The sequence below is a fragment of the Mustela nivalis genome, assembly GCF_964662115.1.
Source record: "Mustela nivalis genome assembly, chromosome: 8".
NCBI lineage: Eukaryota > Metazoa > Chordata > Mammalia > Carnivora > Mustelidae > Mustela > Mustela nivalis.
The window spans coordinates 39,542,139-39,561,759 of record NC_139027.1 but is presented as its reverse complement, the minus strand read 5'-3'; the positions used below and the strand labels follow the sequence as shown (position 1 = coordinate 39,561,759).

Here is a 19,621-nt window from a genome sequence, read left to right as displayed (position 1 = left end):
TGATCCTTTATGGTGAGGAAGAACTAGATAGTCAGCAAATGACTGGACAACTACATTATAGCAAAGAATTTTTAATATCTTGGAAGAAAATAACAGATGGGTCATCATATAGATTAGAGGTAGGGGGATGGTCATAAGGATTTTTCAGGGGGCAGTAAGAACTCTGAGTATTACTGATGTAAGCGTCAGCTCTCTAAGGGGTAGGGGTTCAACCAGAGGAACCTCAAGAGGGTTGAGAGGCCTTGCTGTGCCTGATTACGGAAGAAAAGAATGTGTCTCTTTACAATGCAGCACATGCTCATGGCGGGGCCTTTAATAAAGGCTGTTATCTACCAGATGCCCAGACAAGGGCTTTAATGTAAGCCCCAGTACGTTCACCTCATTTGGAACTTTTTAGAGACTTTCTGAGCCCCAGTCTCCTGCAGCTTATCTGGAGGTCTGTGTTCATGGCAACGTAAGGCACACTAATGTAAAAATAGCTGTGCCCACTGACATGCTCTAAGCAGCAGTGTTTGCAAACTTTGCAGTGTTGATGGGAACTTGAGAAAAATCTGTGCCTGGGATCTAAAGATGGTTATCATTTGATTACTCGTTAAATGCTATCCAATGTTATGGCCAGGTTTCATAAAGGCTAAAGGAACTCACAGATGCAGCTGTGGAGAAGTGCCAGGAATGTAACCACATGTACTAATTCAAAGGATAAAAAGGATGCTTGTCAAATAGCGTACATACTGTGGCAATGGGCTCTACATGAACTCAAAGACAATTATTACAGATGGGCTGAATAGACAGAGCAAGGTCAGATGGTGCATACAGCCTCTCTTACGAAGGCTTTGAGTTAAGAACATAAATAAATTATACTCTGCATCTTGTTCCAAAGACAAGGTCTTATTTTGCTTGGTTTTTGCGGGGGGGTGGGTAACCCAAACCAGTTTTATGTATTTGCCTCATCCCACAGTCTTTGGGGGCAGATATAGATTTTTCTTTCTGTTTTCTTCCTTTAAAGAACATAATTACAAGTTATATGATCTATTCAGTGCCTTCCCTTCTCTCCATCCAGATTTTTCCATGACTAGAAAATCACCTTCATGGCTAAATTGCTTTCAATGCAATAATCATGAATCGTAGGGAGGAATGCTGATTAAAGCAATTTACTAAAGGCCTACTTATAATTCTGGATTTCCCAAATTCTGCTTAGGATCAGAAAGACCATCTCTCAATCAAAAACCCAGATAATTGTTAGCTATCCTATTCCACCTAATATCACAGCAAAATGACATTACAATTAATGCCTTTGGTCAGGATGCTTTGAGAATTAGAGTATTCTGGGACTTGAATTTTCTGGCTAAGTGGATGGAGCCAGGAGACTCTCAAATCTTGTTAGGGGGAACCCCTCCCCCCCCCCCCCAAAAAACCGAACCAACACTTTCCACAAGGGAATGGACCTCAAAAAATACAAAAAAAACCAGAAGAAAAAACCCCACAAAGAAACACATCAATGAAAAGTTTAACTGTTTTCTCAGGAAAGAAAGAACTGGTATCATTTACTTCCTATTTTAAGTAAGAAAATAACATGCAGCTCTACTAACCACATAAACAATAAAATAAAATGTACTTTAATCGGGTACTACAGTTAATCAAGGAACAGAACCTGGAAACAGAAGAAATAGATTAATAAACAAAAGGAAATGGAAATAAGGGAAAAAATTACCCCCTCTCTCCCAAAAAATGACTTTTCCTAATTTAACAAAGCCAGTTCCTGTTCTCTTAGGACTTTATCTCCAAAGTAGTTTAAGACATGTTGCATTTTTATAAACATGAGCAAAAATAGAACCCATGTCTTGGCATTTACACTAAGGATTAAATGAAATTTATCAAGAATCAAGAGCTCTGTGCCTCTGACTAAAGAAAACTGATGGAAAGTGAAGTGAACACTTGGGTCACCCCTTGGAAGTTTCTTTCCCCCAAGAATGTAATCCACTGATGTAAGCTTATTTATCTGTGTTCTGCCTATCTCTTAACCTAAAATCCATGGGGAGGCAAACATATGCTGGGGCACATCTGGATTTAAACAGCTTAGCCCTTTGAAAGACATGGTGTAAGCATGAAGTCCTTGTAGGACTTTATTCAATCAAAATGAAGTACGGAACATTCAGGTTCATTGGTCTGAGAACCTCAGAGCACCCCAAATCCCCATTCCAACTCCCCCTGTGTCCAGTGCCACAAGCAAACTATCTGGCGCTTCCTGGTAGTGTCTCCCGTGGGGAAATGAGGCCCTGCCTCTCAAGTCAGAGAGCCAGTTCGGTCCTGGCAGCTACTTACTGCCACGTGGCCTCATCCCCCACCTTGCCTAGTAAGTGAAAGTAATGACCCATGATGTGCATGGACATGGGAGTCAAAGGTGCTAGGTTCAAGTTCCTGCCTCATCGCTGGCTGGCAAGTCACTCCCCTGTGTTTCCTCCTCTGAAAGTTGTACCTATCTCACCAGGTTGTTGGGAGGGCTAAGAGAATGTCTGCAAACAGCTTAGAGCAAGGCCCGCTGCTCGGGGAGTGCTCCATGGGTGGTGGCTTTTCCTGCGGCCTCAAAGACAGGCACAACTCTTATTTGCATGAAAAGGCAAAAAATCAATTTTCAATTACTAAAATTATTATTCTAACTTCCAAGGGACCTCAGTGGGCCTTTCAACCCTCCTTCCTACTTTAGCCCCTTCACTAATCCAGTGCTGGCTGAAGTGGGCAGAGAAGGGAATGAGAGTTAAACTCAAACAGCAGCTTCCCATGCTCGCCTGTGTGGAGAAGTCCCATTTCTTCTGCAGAAGCGGGGCAAGACCCACGGAGGTGGAAAGCAGCAAAGCCCTGAGGAGCTGGGAGCTCCCTGTAACTTTCTCTGGTTTCTCAGCAGGGTCCTGCTGCAAGTTCAGTGCCCTTTCGTCTTCTTCATGTGTAAACATGGACACCAACAGCACCTACTCCAACGGCTGCGTGACGGTGAAAGGGGAAGCCCTCCAAGTACTTTGCTAGACGAAGTCCTTGGGAAATGGCAGCCATAACTCCATGTCACTATTACTACTGGTTCTTTCACATTCCAGCACAACCCAAGTGAATGATGTATAACTGTGAATCACTGTGATGCAAACGGCTGATAATTTGAAAGGCCCCAGGCCTTAGGATGGGTAGTGAGGAGTAAGTGATGTCTGGAACATCCTCTATTCTATTTCCTGCAGCCTGGCTTTATCCCCACTCCGTTGTTCTCATGAACACTGGATGACTCGGGCCCCTGCCACTTAACAGAATGGGTCAGTTGGCCAGGCAAGGGGGAAGGAAGCTGAATCCTTCCCACATACCCCACCGGTCAGCCATGACCACATGCGTCTGCTTTTAAGGACCAACCTCAGAGAGAGAAGGAAGGCATTCAAAGAGAAGACACTTTTATGGGCTAGAGGGATCTCACTGTGGGCCTTCGCGATTAAGTTGTCTCTTAAAACTCATGCTTGTCAGAACTCAAAGGATCAAAGTCATCTGGGGGTCAGGAGGACCATCACTGCTGGGATGCTAATGCTTGCCAGTGGCTAACACATTTCAGAATCCAAACATAAGTCCAGAAGATAAGACCTATTACACAGCTACTGGTTGCTACCCTCTGAGCAGCCAGAGAGCCGAAAACCTCACCTGGAAGAAGCCAGAACCCTCCATTCCATGGGCCCCTGACCCTAGAGCTACCCACTGACCCCAGAAGCTGGCAAGAGCCCAGACATGAAGTGGCAAGTTGTGCAATGACCACGGAACAGCCTCAAGGTCAGACCTACCTTGGGGACTAGGTACTGCTGATCTGTGCAGGCCAGGACATATGCCTCAGCCCGGCCCAGTTCACTCTGGGGGAAGTGGGCATTCATCTCGTCTCCATCAAAGTCAGCATTATACGCCTTGCAGTTGGCATAGTGGAGCCGCAGGACTTTCTCTTCCGGCAGGATGCGGGCATGGTGTGCCTGGATAGAGGGTCTGTGCAGGGTGGGCTGTCGGTTCAGCAGGAGGATGTCCCCATTCTTCACATGCCGGCACACCTGCAGGCAGAACAGAGGAAAGGGGGCTGGTCAGTGACAACTTCAGTGTCCCAGGGCTCACCTCAGCCTGCTGTGCGTGTGACTTCTGTCCATCTCATGTTTTAGTCAACCAAATCAAAGGGGCATTTTTAGTCTGGAATGAGGCCCTAGAAATCTCTGAGAAATAGCTATGAGCCCAGCTTTGCCCTGATCCTGGCTCTGGGCTCAGAGATACAAGAAAGAGAGGAACCTCCAGACCTCTGTCTAGGAGTCTCTGTCTTCTTCGGAGACACATGGCCTTTCTAGACTCTTAGATTCCTCTGGCTATTGGTCTTGGGAGACAAATGGACACATGTGAAGACAGCGCATCTGCACGTTTAACTGTGAAGCCCCTAGTCTGAAAAGGCCTGGCAGACCTCTGGGTCTGTGGGCAGACCCACAGTCCCACGTGGGTACATGCCCCTAAATGCAAATCCCAGGTTTTAGAATGACCTCACCCAAACTCAAATGGTAGAGCCAGCACCGGAACACAGGGCTCTGACTCCCAGTTCAATGCCTTCTGAAGACCTTTTTTTGCACTTAAGACATTAATAAGAAATTTAAATTGCCACAGTCTTTTGGGAAAGCCATCTGACAACAGATTCAAGAACATTTAAAACTCATTTGCTTTTGGCATTTCAGAAGGAAAAAAGTGGCAATGTAAGGTCACACAAAGATGTATGATTAGGCAGCATTGTATACAGTGGAAAAACCTGGACTAACTCGGGCTGTCCCACGGAACTATGTACATATACACACTATGGAATGTTATGCAATGATGAAAAAACCGGAGTTAAATCTATACTAGTCCCAAAGTGATGGCAATAACATATTCCAGTAAAACAATACCACCAACAAAAAATCCACGTGCCATCTAGGGTGACAGGATGAGGCGAATGAAAACCCAACGCCACTCATATGTATTTATATCCATCAGGGAAAAGGCTGACTTGAGTGGAAGGCTCATTAAGCCTCATTCTGCCCTTCAATTCCCCTTGTATCAACTACCACGCTTCCTAAATGATGAACATGAATGCTATTTTAAAAAGCGAACACACGGGGCGCCTGGGTGGCTCAGTGGGTTAAGGCCTCTGCCTTCGGCTCAGGTCATGGTTCCAGGATCCTGGGATCGAGCCCCACATTGGGCTCTCTGCTCAGCAGGGAACCTGCTTCCTTCTCTCTCTCTCTCTGCCTACCTGTGATCTCTATCTGTCAAACAAATAAATTAAAAAATCTTTTAAAAAATAAATAATTAAATAAAAAGCGAACACACGAAGGCAGCTGCTGCCCAATGATTCTGCAGGCCCCCTGAGCAGCCCAGAGCAGTTATGGGGCCTGGTCTGACCCCTCTTGCTCAAGTTCCTCCAAATCACAGCAGGCAACAAGCTGGGAATAACAAATTTTCCAAGTCTGGTCTCTTCTTGTGTTGCCCATATTTATGGAGCTGAACCAAAAAGGCAGCCACAGAGAGAGGCACACACACACACACACACCCACCCCACCTACCCACCCCCCGAGTTGAAAGTTTCCTCCAGGTCAGGGAAGCAGGGAGCAAAACACTGGAATTCTAAAATGCAGTCCTAAAAGCACTTAGCAATGAGGCAATCTTGCTGCTCCCCAAGGAGTTCAAACCTACCCCTCTCTGCTCCCACATCCATGTTTCCAAGGAGACCTGAACTCCTGTGGACTCCCATGAGGGTCTGCCCAGGGCACGTCACAGAGCCTGAGCTGACTTTCAAGGTCTTATTTCTTTAGCCTTTCCAGGGAGAAACTGCCCAGACCTGTGGCCCAGGCCCAAAACTCCAGGATGGACCTCGGATTTGAGTCTCGTAAATTCGAGACATCCTCCAGCATAAGCAAACCCCACAGCTGGGAAGGCACGCAGGCCAGTCTGGCAGTCAGCGGCCAATCCAAACAGAAGCCCTGGAGCACGGGGAGCTCCCCTCGCCAACCCAAACCTGAGGCCCTTCCTTTCTTTGCTCTCTAAATAAATACTGCAGTGAAAATTAGCATGCCCCAGTGCCCGGGTCAGAGTTTGCAGAGCCAAAGATCGGCTTCTGGCAGGCTGCTGCGCTGGGAAATGAGACTCAGCCGTCCTGGCCACCTCCTCCTGACTTACAAGGCCCAGAGGAAGGGACAGAGGTTTCACGCCTCCCAGGGGAAACGGGTCCTGTCAGTCATCCTTTCCCTTCCTGCCTAACCTGCGGTGTGTCCTTCCGGGGACCCGGCTCTCTCCCTCCTGCTCATGTCCTCCAGCCTTTGGGCTGGTGCCAACCTACAGGCAACACGTTAACCAAAGTCTTTTAAAAATACAAATAAATTAGAAGTACACGTGCATGTGATTACATAAGTAAGCACTGTGTGTAATGTTATTAAGATTTTGGAAAATAAAAATAATCATCCTTAGTCCCTAGGTCCTGATGTAAAAACCGCTTTTCCCTCATGAAGTCCCTTCCTGTCTTTGCCCCTGGGATTACCAGGTCTAACATGGCCTTCCGACCTCAGAGCCTCCTACACCTCAGCCTGGATCCATCTACCCCATGGGGGTGCCCTGAGCACCTCCTCCATATCGGGAGCTGAGCAGAACACCTAGCCTGTGCCCTCATGGTGTTTAGCAACTGGAGGGAGGATGAATGGGTGCACGCACTGTGACAACACAACGCAGTGAGAATAACAAGGTGCTGGGAAAGGCCGAGGGTGTGGAGGGAACACAATGGGGACCTCATACAAGTTTTGAGAGCGGCAAACTACAGCACACAAGTGGGACACCTGCTTTCGGAACCAGTGTCTTCCGGGCACACGGCCAGGCCCATTCATTTGTGCACTGCCCATGGGGGCTCCAACACTACAAACGCAGGCTTCATCAGCTGCATCAGAGCCTAAAATATTTACTACCTGGCCCTTCGCTGGAGAAGTTCACAGACCCCTACCCTAGAGGATGAGGGCTTCACAGAGACCTGAAGGACTAGCAAAGGTTGGCCAGGGAGACAGGGAGGGCAAAGAGATCCAGATGGGGACACAAATGCACAGGCGCACGGCCCCTACGGGGGCCAGCTAGAGTGTGGGGGGCAAGCTGAGAGGTGAGGCAGGAGGAGAAAGCGGGGACAGTGTTCCCAGGGCTGGAACTTAGGTTGGAAGAGCAGCGACACAGCCGACCACATTCGACCTTGCTGCTGCCCAGAACTCTTTTCAGACACTTCCCAGGCACTGAGCCACGTGGGGCAGCGGGCCAACCTTTCCTCTCCTAAGCCCTGGATTTCCACTCACCTCCGACCCTACAGACGCAACTAAGGCCATGTGAAGTTCTCCTTGCATTTGCCTCATCCCCACGTCCCAATTACATCAGAAACCCAGGATCATTCTGCTTTTCTTTCAAATGCCTTTAGCTCCAGGCTTCGCTGCCTCATAAGAGCTCCTCATGAGAGGGACCTGACTCCTCCCGCTGTTCAGACTGCTTTCCTGCGTCACCAGTGACCTTCACTAGGACAACTCAGATGCACCTTCCTGCGGTTTCCTCTCTCTTCTCAAACTTCACATTTAACTTCACAAGCATCTAACAAGTGCCCCTTCGAGAGCTAAAGATACCCAGGGACTAATCTTGACCTGGAAGAGCCCCACAACCCTGTGTGGGAAACAAATGCAGATGTCAAATGAGGTGGCTCAGACCCCCACTCTCTTCTCCCTCAGCTTCCCCGGTCCTCCCTGCCTTCCTCCTGCTCCCGCATTTCAGCCCCAATGAGTCCCCTATTTTTCTCTCCATTGTACTTTGTGCTCAGAGTTTAACATTCTGAAAATCCCATTTTTCTAACTCTCTGGCCCTGAAGTCCCACACCCCCACCTTTCCCAGGACATGGCCCTAATCCTCTCTGTTCCTCCTCCGAAGCTACTTCCAGGCTGAGAGAGACTCTGCAGAGCTCGGACTCATTACGGAAGAACATCTTGATCTACCACTTGGCGTGCCCAAGTCAGAACGCAAGTCAGAACAAAGGTGCAGAGGAAACCGTGCTGAGGAAAATGCACTCAGTCAGCCTGACACCGTGTACTCACCCACCAACCAAACCTGAATAAAAATCCATTTCACCTCAACAACTTCTGCTGCTACTGGCTGGCTAGGGGTCATTTGTTCTGCTTTCCCCACTGCCCCCCGTTAAATGGCCATCTTTAACAGGACACAAATGAGCTCACCCACCGATTTCACACCCCCAGCTCATCAATCATGTACTCATTCCAGTGGAGCCCAGCGAAGGCTTAGGATCCCTTAATACTGTCCCATGGGCAGCCACCAGCAATTGCCAAAAAATGAGGCATCAGATGCAACCTGTGGGTTATCAGTCATCACGGACAGACCACACAGGACACTTCCTTCCTTTAGGGCAGTCCTCCAATGCTAGCATGTAAAGAAACCCCCCAAAGTGCTTTTAAAGCCCAGATTCCTGGGCCCCATTCCCAGAGAGTTCTAATCCATTTTGCAGGGGGTGGGGAGGAGAGGCTGAATGTGCATTTCTCACAAGCTCTAGGGATGCTACAGCTGATGATCTGAGAACCATCTTTGATTCGCCTTGCTTAAAGACAGCAAAGTTGCCTGCCCCAGGATCATAACTGAGTTATTATTAGAGAGCATTTCTCAAACCTTGGATGGGTAACCCAGCACTGTGCTGCATGACATGGAAGAGCCAAGTGAATTTAATCATGGGGTCAAGATCCTGGGAACTCCAGCTCCAGCTGGGGAGGTAAAGCAAGCACAATGAAGCCATGAAGAAACACCCACATGGGAAGAAAGCTTCATCTGGGGATCAGCACACGTGATCTGCAGTCATAGGAGAGACCCTCATCAAATCAGCCCAATACTCACAATTTTTGTCCCCTGGGGCTTAGGTGCCCCCGTGGCTGGTGTCAGGAGCTGTTTGGCCACGGCTTCCCGCTGGGTCAGGTCAACGGCACTCAGGGCTGTGCGGCTGCCGTCCTCGTTGATGACCATGGAGGCTCCTGGGTGCACATTGGGGCCATTGATGACGGCTTGCCTCAGTTCCTGAACATTCCAGGGGGTGACTGGCTGAGGGTAGGTCAGTTTTGTGGCAAACACCTGGAAATGGAGTGGATATGAAAATTCAGGGGAGGCAAAGAAGATGATATGGATTCAAAATCCGATTCAACAGGCTGTGCGACTTCTTCCCCAAGACACGGAGGTGCTATCCTTGCCACGAAGGTCCTTTGGGGAGAAAGCAACATCCTGTCGTCCACAGAGCCATTTTTCTAGACTTATGGTCTTTAGAGAATAGAGAATGGGCCTCCTTTCCTAGCAGTCTGTCTGAAGAGAATAACCTGAGTGTTGCAGTGTCCACACTGGAATGTCGGTATCTTGTTTTAAAACTTCATCATTTCCTCACCCACTGATCAATTCATAGTCCCCACAGGGAACACAGAATGGGACACCAGGTTGAGAGAGGTGGCCAATACCACCCCTCAAGTACCACACTGCAGCCTTGCCCACTCCTGCAGACCTCACTAAGTGATCCTGGCCCTTGCCCGGAGTCCAGACACGGCATCAGAGCCTCTACCTGGCAGTTTCGGCTGCCTCTGTGATCAAGGTGGCGCTTGAGATGAAACCGATTCGGTCTCCTGATACACGGTAAGATGCAGCGTTCTACTTAATGCTAGACCTGCAATATACTCCAAGAAAAACGAGTTCCCTGGTTAAGTGAGTTTCTAAGCTGCTGAATATCACAAACCCTCTGATGCTTCCAAATGCACTTAACTACATCAGAGCCTCTGAGGAGTCTGACGTAAAGAACCTGGCTGGATTCTGTCCAGGTCTCTGCTTGGATGCCACGGCAAAAGGCCTTACCTGCCATCCCAGCCGGCACTCCTTTCCCCGTCACCTGCCCCAGTTTTGCTAATGCACTGACCACTGCCTGACAGAGGGTTTATGCCCCTATGTATTTGTTTATTCGTCTCCACCACTGGAACGTGAGCTTCTCAGGGGACACTCTAGTCTGTCTGGTTCACTGCTCAACTCTAGCTTAATTTGCCAAACTTCACTTCAGCTCCTTACTCCCATAACACCTCTCCACAGTGCTCTCCAAAAGTGTGTGCCACAAGGGACGAAGAGATAGTCTCACAGCCATCCTGTGAGTACCACCCCCAGGCCACGATGACCCCGAGACCTGGAACAGGCTAGGGGTGGGCAGAGGAGTAACTCTAGAGTCCCTCCTTAGGACCAGCCATTATAAAATGAAATCAGATCCAAGAAAGGGAGGTCTGGCACCCTTGAAGGTAAAAAGAGGAGGCAGCACCTACAGTCTCTCCCAAAGCTGGGATGCTTTAGGCATCTGTGAAGCCAAAGCCTGCGGTGGTAGCCCATGCCTTCGGTATGGAGAAAGCAATAAATGCCAGTAAATGGCCCTCTCCTCCCAGGGCTTCAGACTCAGGAAGGTCACCACTGCGCTTCACAAGGCCTTTCTCTGCCACCTGACCCAGCTTCTAGGTGGAAAGACCTATGGTTCTAGGAGGCAATGGACACAGGGCTAGGCTTTCTTTGACTCCTCTCACATTTGTGTCCTTGCCTAGGGAGCCAAGTGTGCCCCAGAGAGATGAGGCAGTGGCCATGCCGGAGGCCATCAGGACACTTGAGCTCCGCTCATTACCAGCGCTCCCCTGAGCAGCAGAGGGGGCAGCGTACGAGGAAATGAGACTCTCCACAGAGGGAATTAAACCATCTTCATATTTCTGGCCTCAAGGTCCATTAAGGAGGAAGCCGATTAAAGCACTGGTGCTAATAAGCACCACAGCTTGGACGGGTGGGGAAGTGAGAGGAGGAGGCCGGCTCCCTGAGGAGACTCTAATGGGTGGATGGGGCAAACCGCTTACCCCGGAGGAACTGGGAGGATGGAGGACATGCACACAGCCCCCGGGCGGGGGGGGGGGGGGACACGACTCTCTCCCTTTCCTGGGCCTGGCAACGAAGAGTACACATTCCTGACTCCTAATGCCAGGCAAGTGCATGGGGGGCAAATCCCCATTTCCCTCTTCCTCATTTCTGTCATACACTCGATTTGACCAGGAAGGTTTGGACTTGGCTTTGAGAAGTTGCGGGGGAGACACACAGGCCAAGGATGTGGACCACCGTGCAGTCAGCTCCCTGCTTGCCCACCAGGAAGTGCGTCTTCCTTGGAGGCAGGTGTTTGGAGACTTGGAAAGGAGTGAAACCAACACCATCACACAGCCTTGTACTCCCTCTAAATGGCTTGTTTGGGAAAAAGCATAAAGTCCCCACCCAAGCCACCACAGTCTGCTGTACCCCTTCTCCCCAGTCTTCAACATTCCCATCTGCCACCCGACAGTAGCTGGGGAGGCCCCTCCACACACACCATGGGAATTCCAATTTCGTTGGTGTTAATGTACATGTCTGGGCAGATGACTGAGCGGGCCGCGTAGTCTACTCGCTTCCCCATCATATGCTTTCGGAATAAGCCATCTTTCTTCTCCAGGATCTTTATGCAGGAAAAAATCCACAGAAAGCATCGTTAAGGAAAAAAAGAAAGAAGGGAAAAAGAGTCAAATATATTTATTATTTTCTTATTCTGATATAAGTATGTTTATTATTTAACCCCTCCACCTCACAATGGGGATCCAACTTTCTTCTCACCTGTCTGATGCCAGGATACTTTTCCATCATTAATTTGTCCATCTCACTATCAAACACAATATTGACATGGCTCTGAAGACGAATCCAAATGTTGTAAAGTTTGTCTGTGAGGGACTGGCCTGGAAGCAAACTCAAAAAGGATCGGTCCAGAACAATAGAAGAGTCTTTTTCCTGGCAAGACACAACCAAGAAAACAGGCACGATGGAAAAACCTCAGAAAAGCCAAGCTTGGTTTTATTTTTCTTCCTTCCTCTCTGACAATTGATGAGCTCTGGAGTCTGCCTTCATGTCTCTTGAACCTGACAGATCAGTGGCAAAAGCACTAATAAATCAATCTTCTCAGTTTCTATCAAGAAAACATTTGGCCTGATACACATTTACCAGTCCTTTTTGGAAAGTAAAATGAACTCAATTTTGTAAGCAAGCTCCTTTTTTTTTTTTAAACCAATACACATTTATTACTTCAGTTTCTCCAAGTCAGGAATCTGGGTACAGCTCAACTGGGCTCTCTGCTTCAGTCCCTCCTAGGCTGTAACAAAGGAGTCAGCCTGAACTAGGGTCCCATCTGAAGCTTCAGCTGGGAAGGATCCATCTCTAAGGTCACATGGTTGTTGGCAGGGTGCAATTCCCCGAGCTGCTGGACTGGGGGCCTCAGGTCCTAGTAGGCTATTGCCCAGAGACCACCTGCAATTATGTGCTTTGTGGGCTTCTCCAACACGGTAGCTTGTTTCACTGAAACGTGTAAGCCAAGAAAGTAATGGAAGGGTGTGCCAGCAGCAGCTGCTGAAGTCCCTTACCATCTAATTCTTTAGGCCACCCTAGAAATTCTCCCTCCATCTATACGCTTCATGAAGCTCTATTACCCCACCAGATAACTGATTCTCGCATGGAATTTCACCTTTATTTATGGTTTTGGAAAAACTTAATCCAAAGCACTTATGAAAACACAAGTGGATTAACTTTTTTAAAAGGAAAAACGCTGACATACTATTTTGTATGTTATCAAATAAAATGTGGGTTCCCAACTGAAATATGTCAAGGGACTGGCTGAAATCCAGGCCTCCCTGGAATATTTAACCAACCCTTTTAATTATTTCTGTCCCTGGCTCTGCCTCCTCTTCTCTCTCTGCCTCCCCACTAACCTGCCTTACAAGAGCACCATCTACTGACATTGTGTGGCCACTAACTAGCCACATCTGGCTGGCTATGACACAGGAGTTAGAGGCCCCCAGTGTGAGTAAGATGAGAGAAGAAACCTGTCAGTATGTTGGGGGAAGTCCAGGGGGAGGGGTGAAGATCTGGTAAATAAGAGTGCCATGAAAACCACTAGTACAGTGCCTTTGTCCTCAACCCTGAGGAAAAAGAGAGGTCTTCCTTAGTTATAGGGAGGACAGATGCATTTTCTCTCTGCAAGGGGAGACTCACAGGAAGAGACAGTCACTTCTTTGACAATAGAGATCTTGTCGGCCTAAATCACTGCTTATGACAATACCGGCTCAGGGCTATGTGACTGCCCTTGTAATGAGACCTGTGAGAGGGCTCTATTTCCAAGGAGCATCAAAATAAAAGTTCTCAGCCCTGTTCATGGGTCCTGGCTATCCTATGACCTTCCCCCAAAATGGGGCCAGGGCCTACAGCTGGCACATTTCTCTTAGACTGAAGGTTTTTGAAAGCACACTACCTGGACAGACCAGAAAACTTTAGCAAAAAGCAAAGACAGTGCAGAGCAGAGTACGGGTCACCCACAGCACATGGGTCCAGGCGGACAGTGGCGCCACCTGGTGATAGGCCTGGCTCCCAGCGGAACTGCTGCTGGCAGCTGGAAGGAAGCCCCAGAGCCCAGTCCACTGAAGGCTGATTCATCTTTATAGCACTGATTCATCTTTATACCCACTGAGGACCTGGCACACTGAAGGGACTCAGAAAGTTGGCTGAAACGGGAAGACTGATCCCACACTATCATTTACTGAAAAGGAAGCTGAGGCCTCAAATAGGACAATCCTATTCCGGGAAATTCCTAGAATTGACAATAGTGCCCTCCTGAACCCAATGCTAGAGGTCTTAATGAGCCCAAAACAGAGCTGGATGACTCAGGCTCTGGTACTGTACCCAAAAGGGACATTCGTAGAGCCCAAGGATGCAGACTCCTCTTTCCGGAGTTGCCATTCACCGCCAGCGAAGGCAGGTGGCCCAGAACTGCCTATATGTAAAATCTTACCACTAACCCTACACATTTTACAGTGGAGACAGGCCCATGAAACTAAGCAGCTCAACAAAGGTCACTGCGGCAGGACCTAGATCTTCCTATGCTCGTATCATGCTTTCTCCCGACATTACTTAGGTTCCCCAAATGACGCTCGCACACAACTGTACAGAATTCCCAACCAGCAGCTCCCTGCACCCCCAGAGTTCTGCATCAGCCCTGCGGGCCTCAGAATGAAGCAGACAGGCTGATGACATCAGCTCCAAGGTGGCCCTGACCTCATCCTTGGCAGGTGCTGCCACCTCACACGGCAGCTCCTGTTCTTGGGCCATCAGTGCCAGAAGTTTTCGGATCAAAACCATATCCTTCATGACAGCCTGCAAGTTCACCGTCTGGCCGTTGGTAAACATCTGGTCCCCCAGCCGATTGACAGGGCGATACCTGCAGGGGGACACAGGGAATCAAGGACCGCTGAGCATGAGGGAAGTGTCAGGTTCTTCAGCCTCTTGCCCATCCCTGCTATAAGCTACTCACAACCCACCACACTCAGAATCCAGCCAACATTCCCACTGCAGTCAGGACGAACACACCCACCCACGGGCAACCCGGGTGTGGAACCGCTGCTTGGCTTCTTGGTGCAGTACGCCAAGCCTCTCCCAGGGGTCATTATTCCATCGCTCTGTAAGCCTTTTCCAGTGAAACAAAGCTAATTAAAGGGCATTACCTTGAGGGTGGTACCACCAGGAAATCCAAAAAGAACATACTGGGATTGAATCTAGACTCCACATCGACATCTTCCAGTCCCGAAAAAAGGTAATTCAGAAAGAATCCTGCATTTGAAATTAACCAAAAGGAACATTTACATCTATGTGTGAGGGCAGGGATGAAGGACCACTAAAATTCTACTCGGTGATGAAGAAGAAAAACAACACGTGGTAATAGGTAGAGCAGAATCATATTTTTCTTTCTAAACACAAGCAAAAAATAGCCTTTGTGTGTTGGGAACCCATACACAGGTGAGATGGTGGTTTAAGGACAGGTGCCGAAGAGGGGCTGAGATGGACTAGGATGGGGAATGAAAACCTCCTCTTGTTTCTCACTACTCTCCTGAACTTACACACACACACACACACGCACACGCACACGCACACTAAGCTTTGGTAACTATAAAAAAAGTATCTTAAATAGGGAAAATCAATTTTAGAAAGTTAGTCTTCTTAAAAATAAAACAAAACAAAAAACCCTCCATATAGATGCTACCAAGGAGGCATCGTTTTTGTGGATCAAAGCTGTATTTTAAGTTTCCAGTGAACTTACAAGGAAGCTGCAGACAAAACGAGTAAGTGTTAGGGCCTGCCGCAGAAATGATCACACTGACTTGAGTGCTCTTTTTTCCCTGACATCATCTATCCCTTCAGCAGCACTGTCATTTTTAAGTGCCTATCATTACACAGTAGCAGCTTTCAGCGTTCTAGAAGAGCACTTTCTGAGGGTGGTGACATGGAGGCCTAAATACAGTGCCTAGCTTTTGTTAGACATGCACAAGGAATGGAAAACTTTCTTTTGTAGGAAACTAAAATGTGGGAAAATTCTAATTAAAAAAAAAAAAAAAGACATGTTAGAGTTCATTTTTTGAATCACAGGAGGAATTCCCTTAGAATCCTTTTCTGAAGAAGTTATTAACAGGCATTTAAAGTAAAGTCGAGTCACACTACACCTTCTAGAAATACGTCAAACTAAGCGAGGCCCACCCACAGCTGTCATTTAATAACCAGGTTCAGTTAAATAGTCGTGAAGTTCATATTCTTGCCTACTCTAGAATGTGTCGATGACAATGTACCTGAAGCCAGCCCCAAACCTATGAACAGAATTCAGTAGAAATCTATAATTATCACAATTCTGAAAACACAGAAATAATAAGGCAGGATAAAAGAGCCCAGAGACTCATTTCGATTTCTTTTAGGTTGGTACAGCACCTTCATTCTTCCAAAGGGCGGTAAGATGTTCTTGGGCGCTGGTGGGTGTCAGGTACCCTCGTTTTCCCATCTGAGCTTCCTCAATTCCTAGAACCAGGACGGGGGATCAAAGCACAATAAATCAATAACAGGCACTCCTTCTGTAATGGGATTTATCAATGCTTTCTCCCCGCCCTGCCAAGCCTGCAATTTGACCACAAAAATCAATCTCCAGGACAGCTTCTTCTCAGCTCTAGATTTTTTTCCCCCTTAACCTAATTTCTAAAGTAATGGAAAGAGTATAACTATTGCATAAAACCAAGAGAACAGAAGAAAAATAAATCACACACAATTCCATTAGTACTACTACATACTTTGTTCCAGTCTTCTGGTTTCTATGGTATCTAAGGTAACTGTAATCTTTTTCAATTATTGTTTTTTAATCTTTTTTCTTTTTTTTTTTTAAGATTTATTTATTTTAGGGAGAGTGAGAGTGCATGCGTGCACAGGAGAGGAGGAGGCGGAGAGGGTGAGAGAAAGAATTCCAAGCAGACTCCCTGCTGAGTGTGGAGCCTGCTGCAAGGCTCGATGTCACGACCGGGAGATCACTACCTGAGCTGAAACCAAGAGTGTGATGCTTAACTGAATGAGCCACCCAGGCGCCCCTAAGATAGCTGTAATCTTAAGTGTGGGTTTATTCTGTACACTGCTTTGCTCATTTAGTGTCCTCTTGTGAGCATTTCTGTACGTAGTCACGTAACATTTTTTAGTGACTGCATGATATTCCACCAAGAGGATGTTTCCTACTGAGCTGACCATACTCTTACAACTGGACACAGGGAAGATCCCAATTTTCTTACTGTTGTAAGTTACGCTATGATTGGGGCGCCTGGGTGGCTCAGTGGGTTAAGCTGCTGCCTTTGGCTCAGGTCATGATCTCAGGGTCCTGGGATCGAGTCCCACATCGGGCTCTCTGCTCGGCGGGGAGCCTGCTTCCCTCTCTCTCTCTCTCTATCTGCCTGCCTCTCCATCTACTTGTGATTTCTCTCTGTCAAATAGATAAATAAAATCTTTAAAAAAAAAAAAAAGTTACGCTATGATTAAAAAAAAACCCCACAACTTTATGTACCTGACAGTGTCTCACACACAGCAGATAACAAAGTCACTGGCTCAAATATACCCATTCAAAACATTGTACAAGAATTTATACTTACAAACCCTACTCTTTTTACTTATTTATTTGAGAGAGAGAGGAAGAAAGCACAAGCAGGGCAGGCAGGCAGGCAAAGGGAGAGGGAGAAGCAGACTCCCCACTGAGCAGGGAGCCCAATGTGGGGTTTGACCCCAGGACCCTGAGGTCATGACCTGAGTCAAAGGCAGACACTTAACCATCTGAGCCACCAGGCACCCCAAATTCCACTCTTTTGCCTTTTTCTACACTTATAAAAAATCCAGCTTCGAATTCCACCTCTCATTCTCCAATTAAGTTTACCATCTACAAAGGATGTGTCCTCACAAGATTTTAGGGAAATACAAAACTTGGATAATTAAAAGATATACCCCAATTTAACTAGTCTCTACTGATAGGTGTTAAGTCATTTCCCATTTTAAGCTATTTAAATAATACTGTCATGTGGGTATGTCTAACTCTCAAAATAGTCACAAAAGTGGAATAGCTAGGTCAAAGAGTCTACACATTTAAAATTTTGGTTCCTACAAAAGCAAAGTATTTCAATCAGTTAATGCAATTCAAGGAAGTATGGGTAAGCAATGAAGAGAGGCTCTGACCTTCAGGGATAACCACAGCATTAGAAAGCTATGTATCTTCGGTGGGAAAACAGATTCCATTAAGCTAAACATAACAATTTGTGGGCTTTTCTGAAAATGGCAATCTGAATTTCCTCTCCTACTCAAATAGGTTTGAAGGGCTGAGGAAGATCTGTCGATACTCCCCAGCTCCTGTCCCAGTAGCTCCCAGTACATGAAACTGCTGCGGTTTCCTCACTGTGAAGGCAGAGTAGGGTTGTTCAATCACAGGGCTATAGAATCAGAGGAAGCCTGCACGGCGCCCTCCTGAAAAAGACACTTGTACAACCAGCGAAAATGGATACTGCCTGGGTAGGCTTTCGAAACACTGCTGACGTGGGTTTCATTCAGCTTCATGAGCTGCTATGTGACAAAGGGGCTGATTGGGAGGTCAGAGAACTTGGGGAAGGCTGGATCACAGTGGAGTGTCTTGCCTGCGAGGATCCTCATTTTAAAATGCTGGGGCACCTGGGTGTCTCAGTGGGTTGAGACTCTGCCTTCGCCTCAGGTCATGATCTCAGGGTCCTGGGATGGAGCACCGCATCGGGTTCTCTGCTCAGCAGGGAGCCTGCTTCCTCCACCCCTCTCTGCATCTGCCTCTCTGCCTACTTGTGATCTGTCATAAATAAATAAAATTTTAAAAAATAAAAATTTTTTAAAAAAGATTTATAAAATGCTGATGCGCATCGTGGGGCCTGAGGGGCCCTCTGAAGTATCTGCAGAATCTCACAAGCTTATGATGCTCCCTGTGGGATCACTGGCCTGCACCAACCGCAGAGGCACAGGCCTCGATGCTTGGCTCCCTTTAGCCAGGAACACAGCCTGACCCTTGTTCAGAACATATCACCTGCTTCCTAGAGTTACTGACCTGGGTCACCTGTGGCCTCTTCTGACAGCAGAGGCCGCGTGGTCTCCACCCTGGTACTCTGCTTGGTCACAGGCACCGTTGTTGGCACAAGGCTGAGTGCCCACCAAGTAAATGTTTGCTAAATACTAAAATCCCAATCCTGAAACCACTGGAGACCACCATCACTTTATTCCTAATGTGCAGAATTTTGGGTGGCACTGTCATACGCTCATAGCCACAGTGAAAGGTTACTTCAGAAGAACACATTTGGCAAAGGCACTGGAAGGCTACTTAACTTCTAGACATTTACTCCAAAGAAACAGTTATCTTTTAGAATTCTGACCATCTTTGCTCTCCATCATGAACATTTTCCAAGGCACACTAAGGGCTAAGGCAGCAATTCCCAACCTTAAATTGTTTTATGGGCTATTTATAGGTAAGTGTATGAAAACTCCACCTTTGTGGCTGACTGTTAACCATTAAACAAAATTAAACAGGCTTTTTTAAAAACGGGATTAGATCCCAGAGCATAGAAAGGACATCACTGGAAAATCCAGAGAAATTCAAATAAAGCCTGTAGTTCATTTAATGGTAGCGTACTAATTTCTTAACTTTCTTAACATGGTGGACATGTATACCGTGGTGACGAGTGTGCGTGGGAACTCTCTGTACTATCTTCGCCACTCTTCTGCAAGCCTCAAATTAGTCTAAAATAAAAGGTCTGACCCAGACCTTTAATAAGCTTTCAATAAGTATTTCATAGTTATGTGAAAAAAATAAAAAATAAAAGGTCTGAACATCTGTGTCTCCTCAAGTTTCATGTGTTAAAATCCTACCCTCCCCCCAATGATGGTACTGGAAGTGGGACTTATGAGATGTGATAAGATCATGAGAGCAGAACACTCGTGACCAGGACTGGCGCCCTTATAAAATGACCCCGAAAGCTCCCTTGCGCCTTTCTGCCATGTGAAGCTACAGGGAGAAGACAGCTGATGGTGAGGAAGCAGGCCTTCACAGGACACCAGACTTGCCAGCACCAAAATCTTGGTCTTCCTAGCTTCGAGAACCGTGAAAAATAAACGCGTA

At 47.3% G+C, this 19,621-nt stretch overlaps 1 protein-coding gene across 1 annotated transcript in view; it reads right to left on the bottom strand.

The window, feature by feature from the left end:
* POLR1A (RNA polymerase I subunit A) overlaps positions 1–19,621 on the bottom strand; it is a 70,679-nt gene that overhangs the window by 40,673 nt on the left and 10,385 nt on the right. The window contains exons 7-13 of the mRNA XM_082743455.1: positions 15,904–15,990; positions 14,652–14,757; positions 14,206–14,368; positions 11,725–11,895; positions 11,447–11,569; positions 8,932–9,162; positions 3,807–4,061 (exon numbers count right to left, since the gene is read on the bottom strand). Coding sequence (XP_082599581.1) covers positions 3,807–4,061; positions 8,932–9,162; positions 11,447–11,569; positions 11,725–11,895; positions 14,206–14,368; positions 14,652–14,757; positions 15,904–15,990 — 1,136 coding nt within the window. The remainder of the gene's footprint in view (positions 1–3,806; positions 4,062–8,931; positions 9,163–11,446; positions 11,570–11,724; positions 11,896–14,205; positions 14,369–14,651; positions 14,758–15,903; positions 15,991–19,621) is intronic.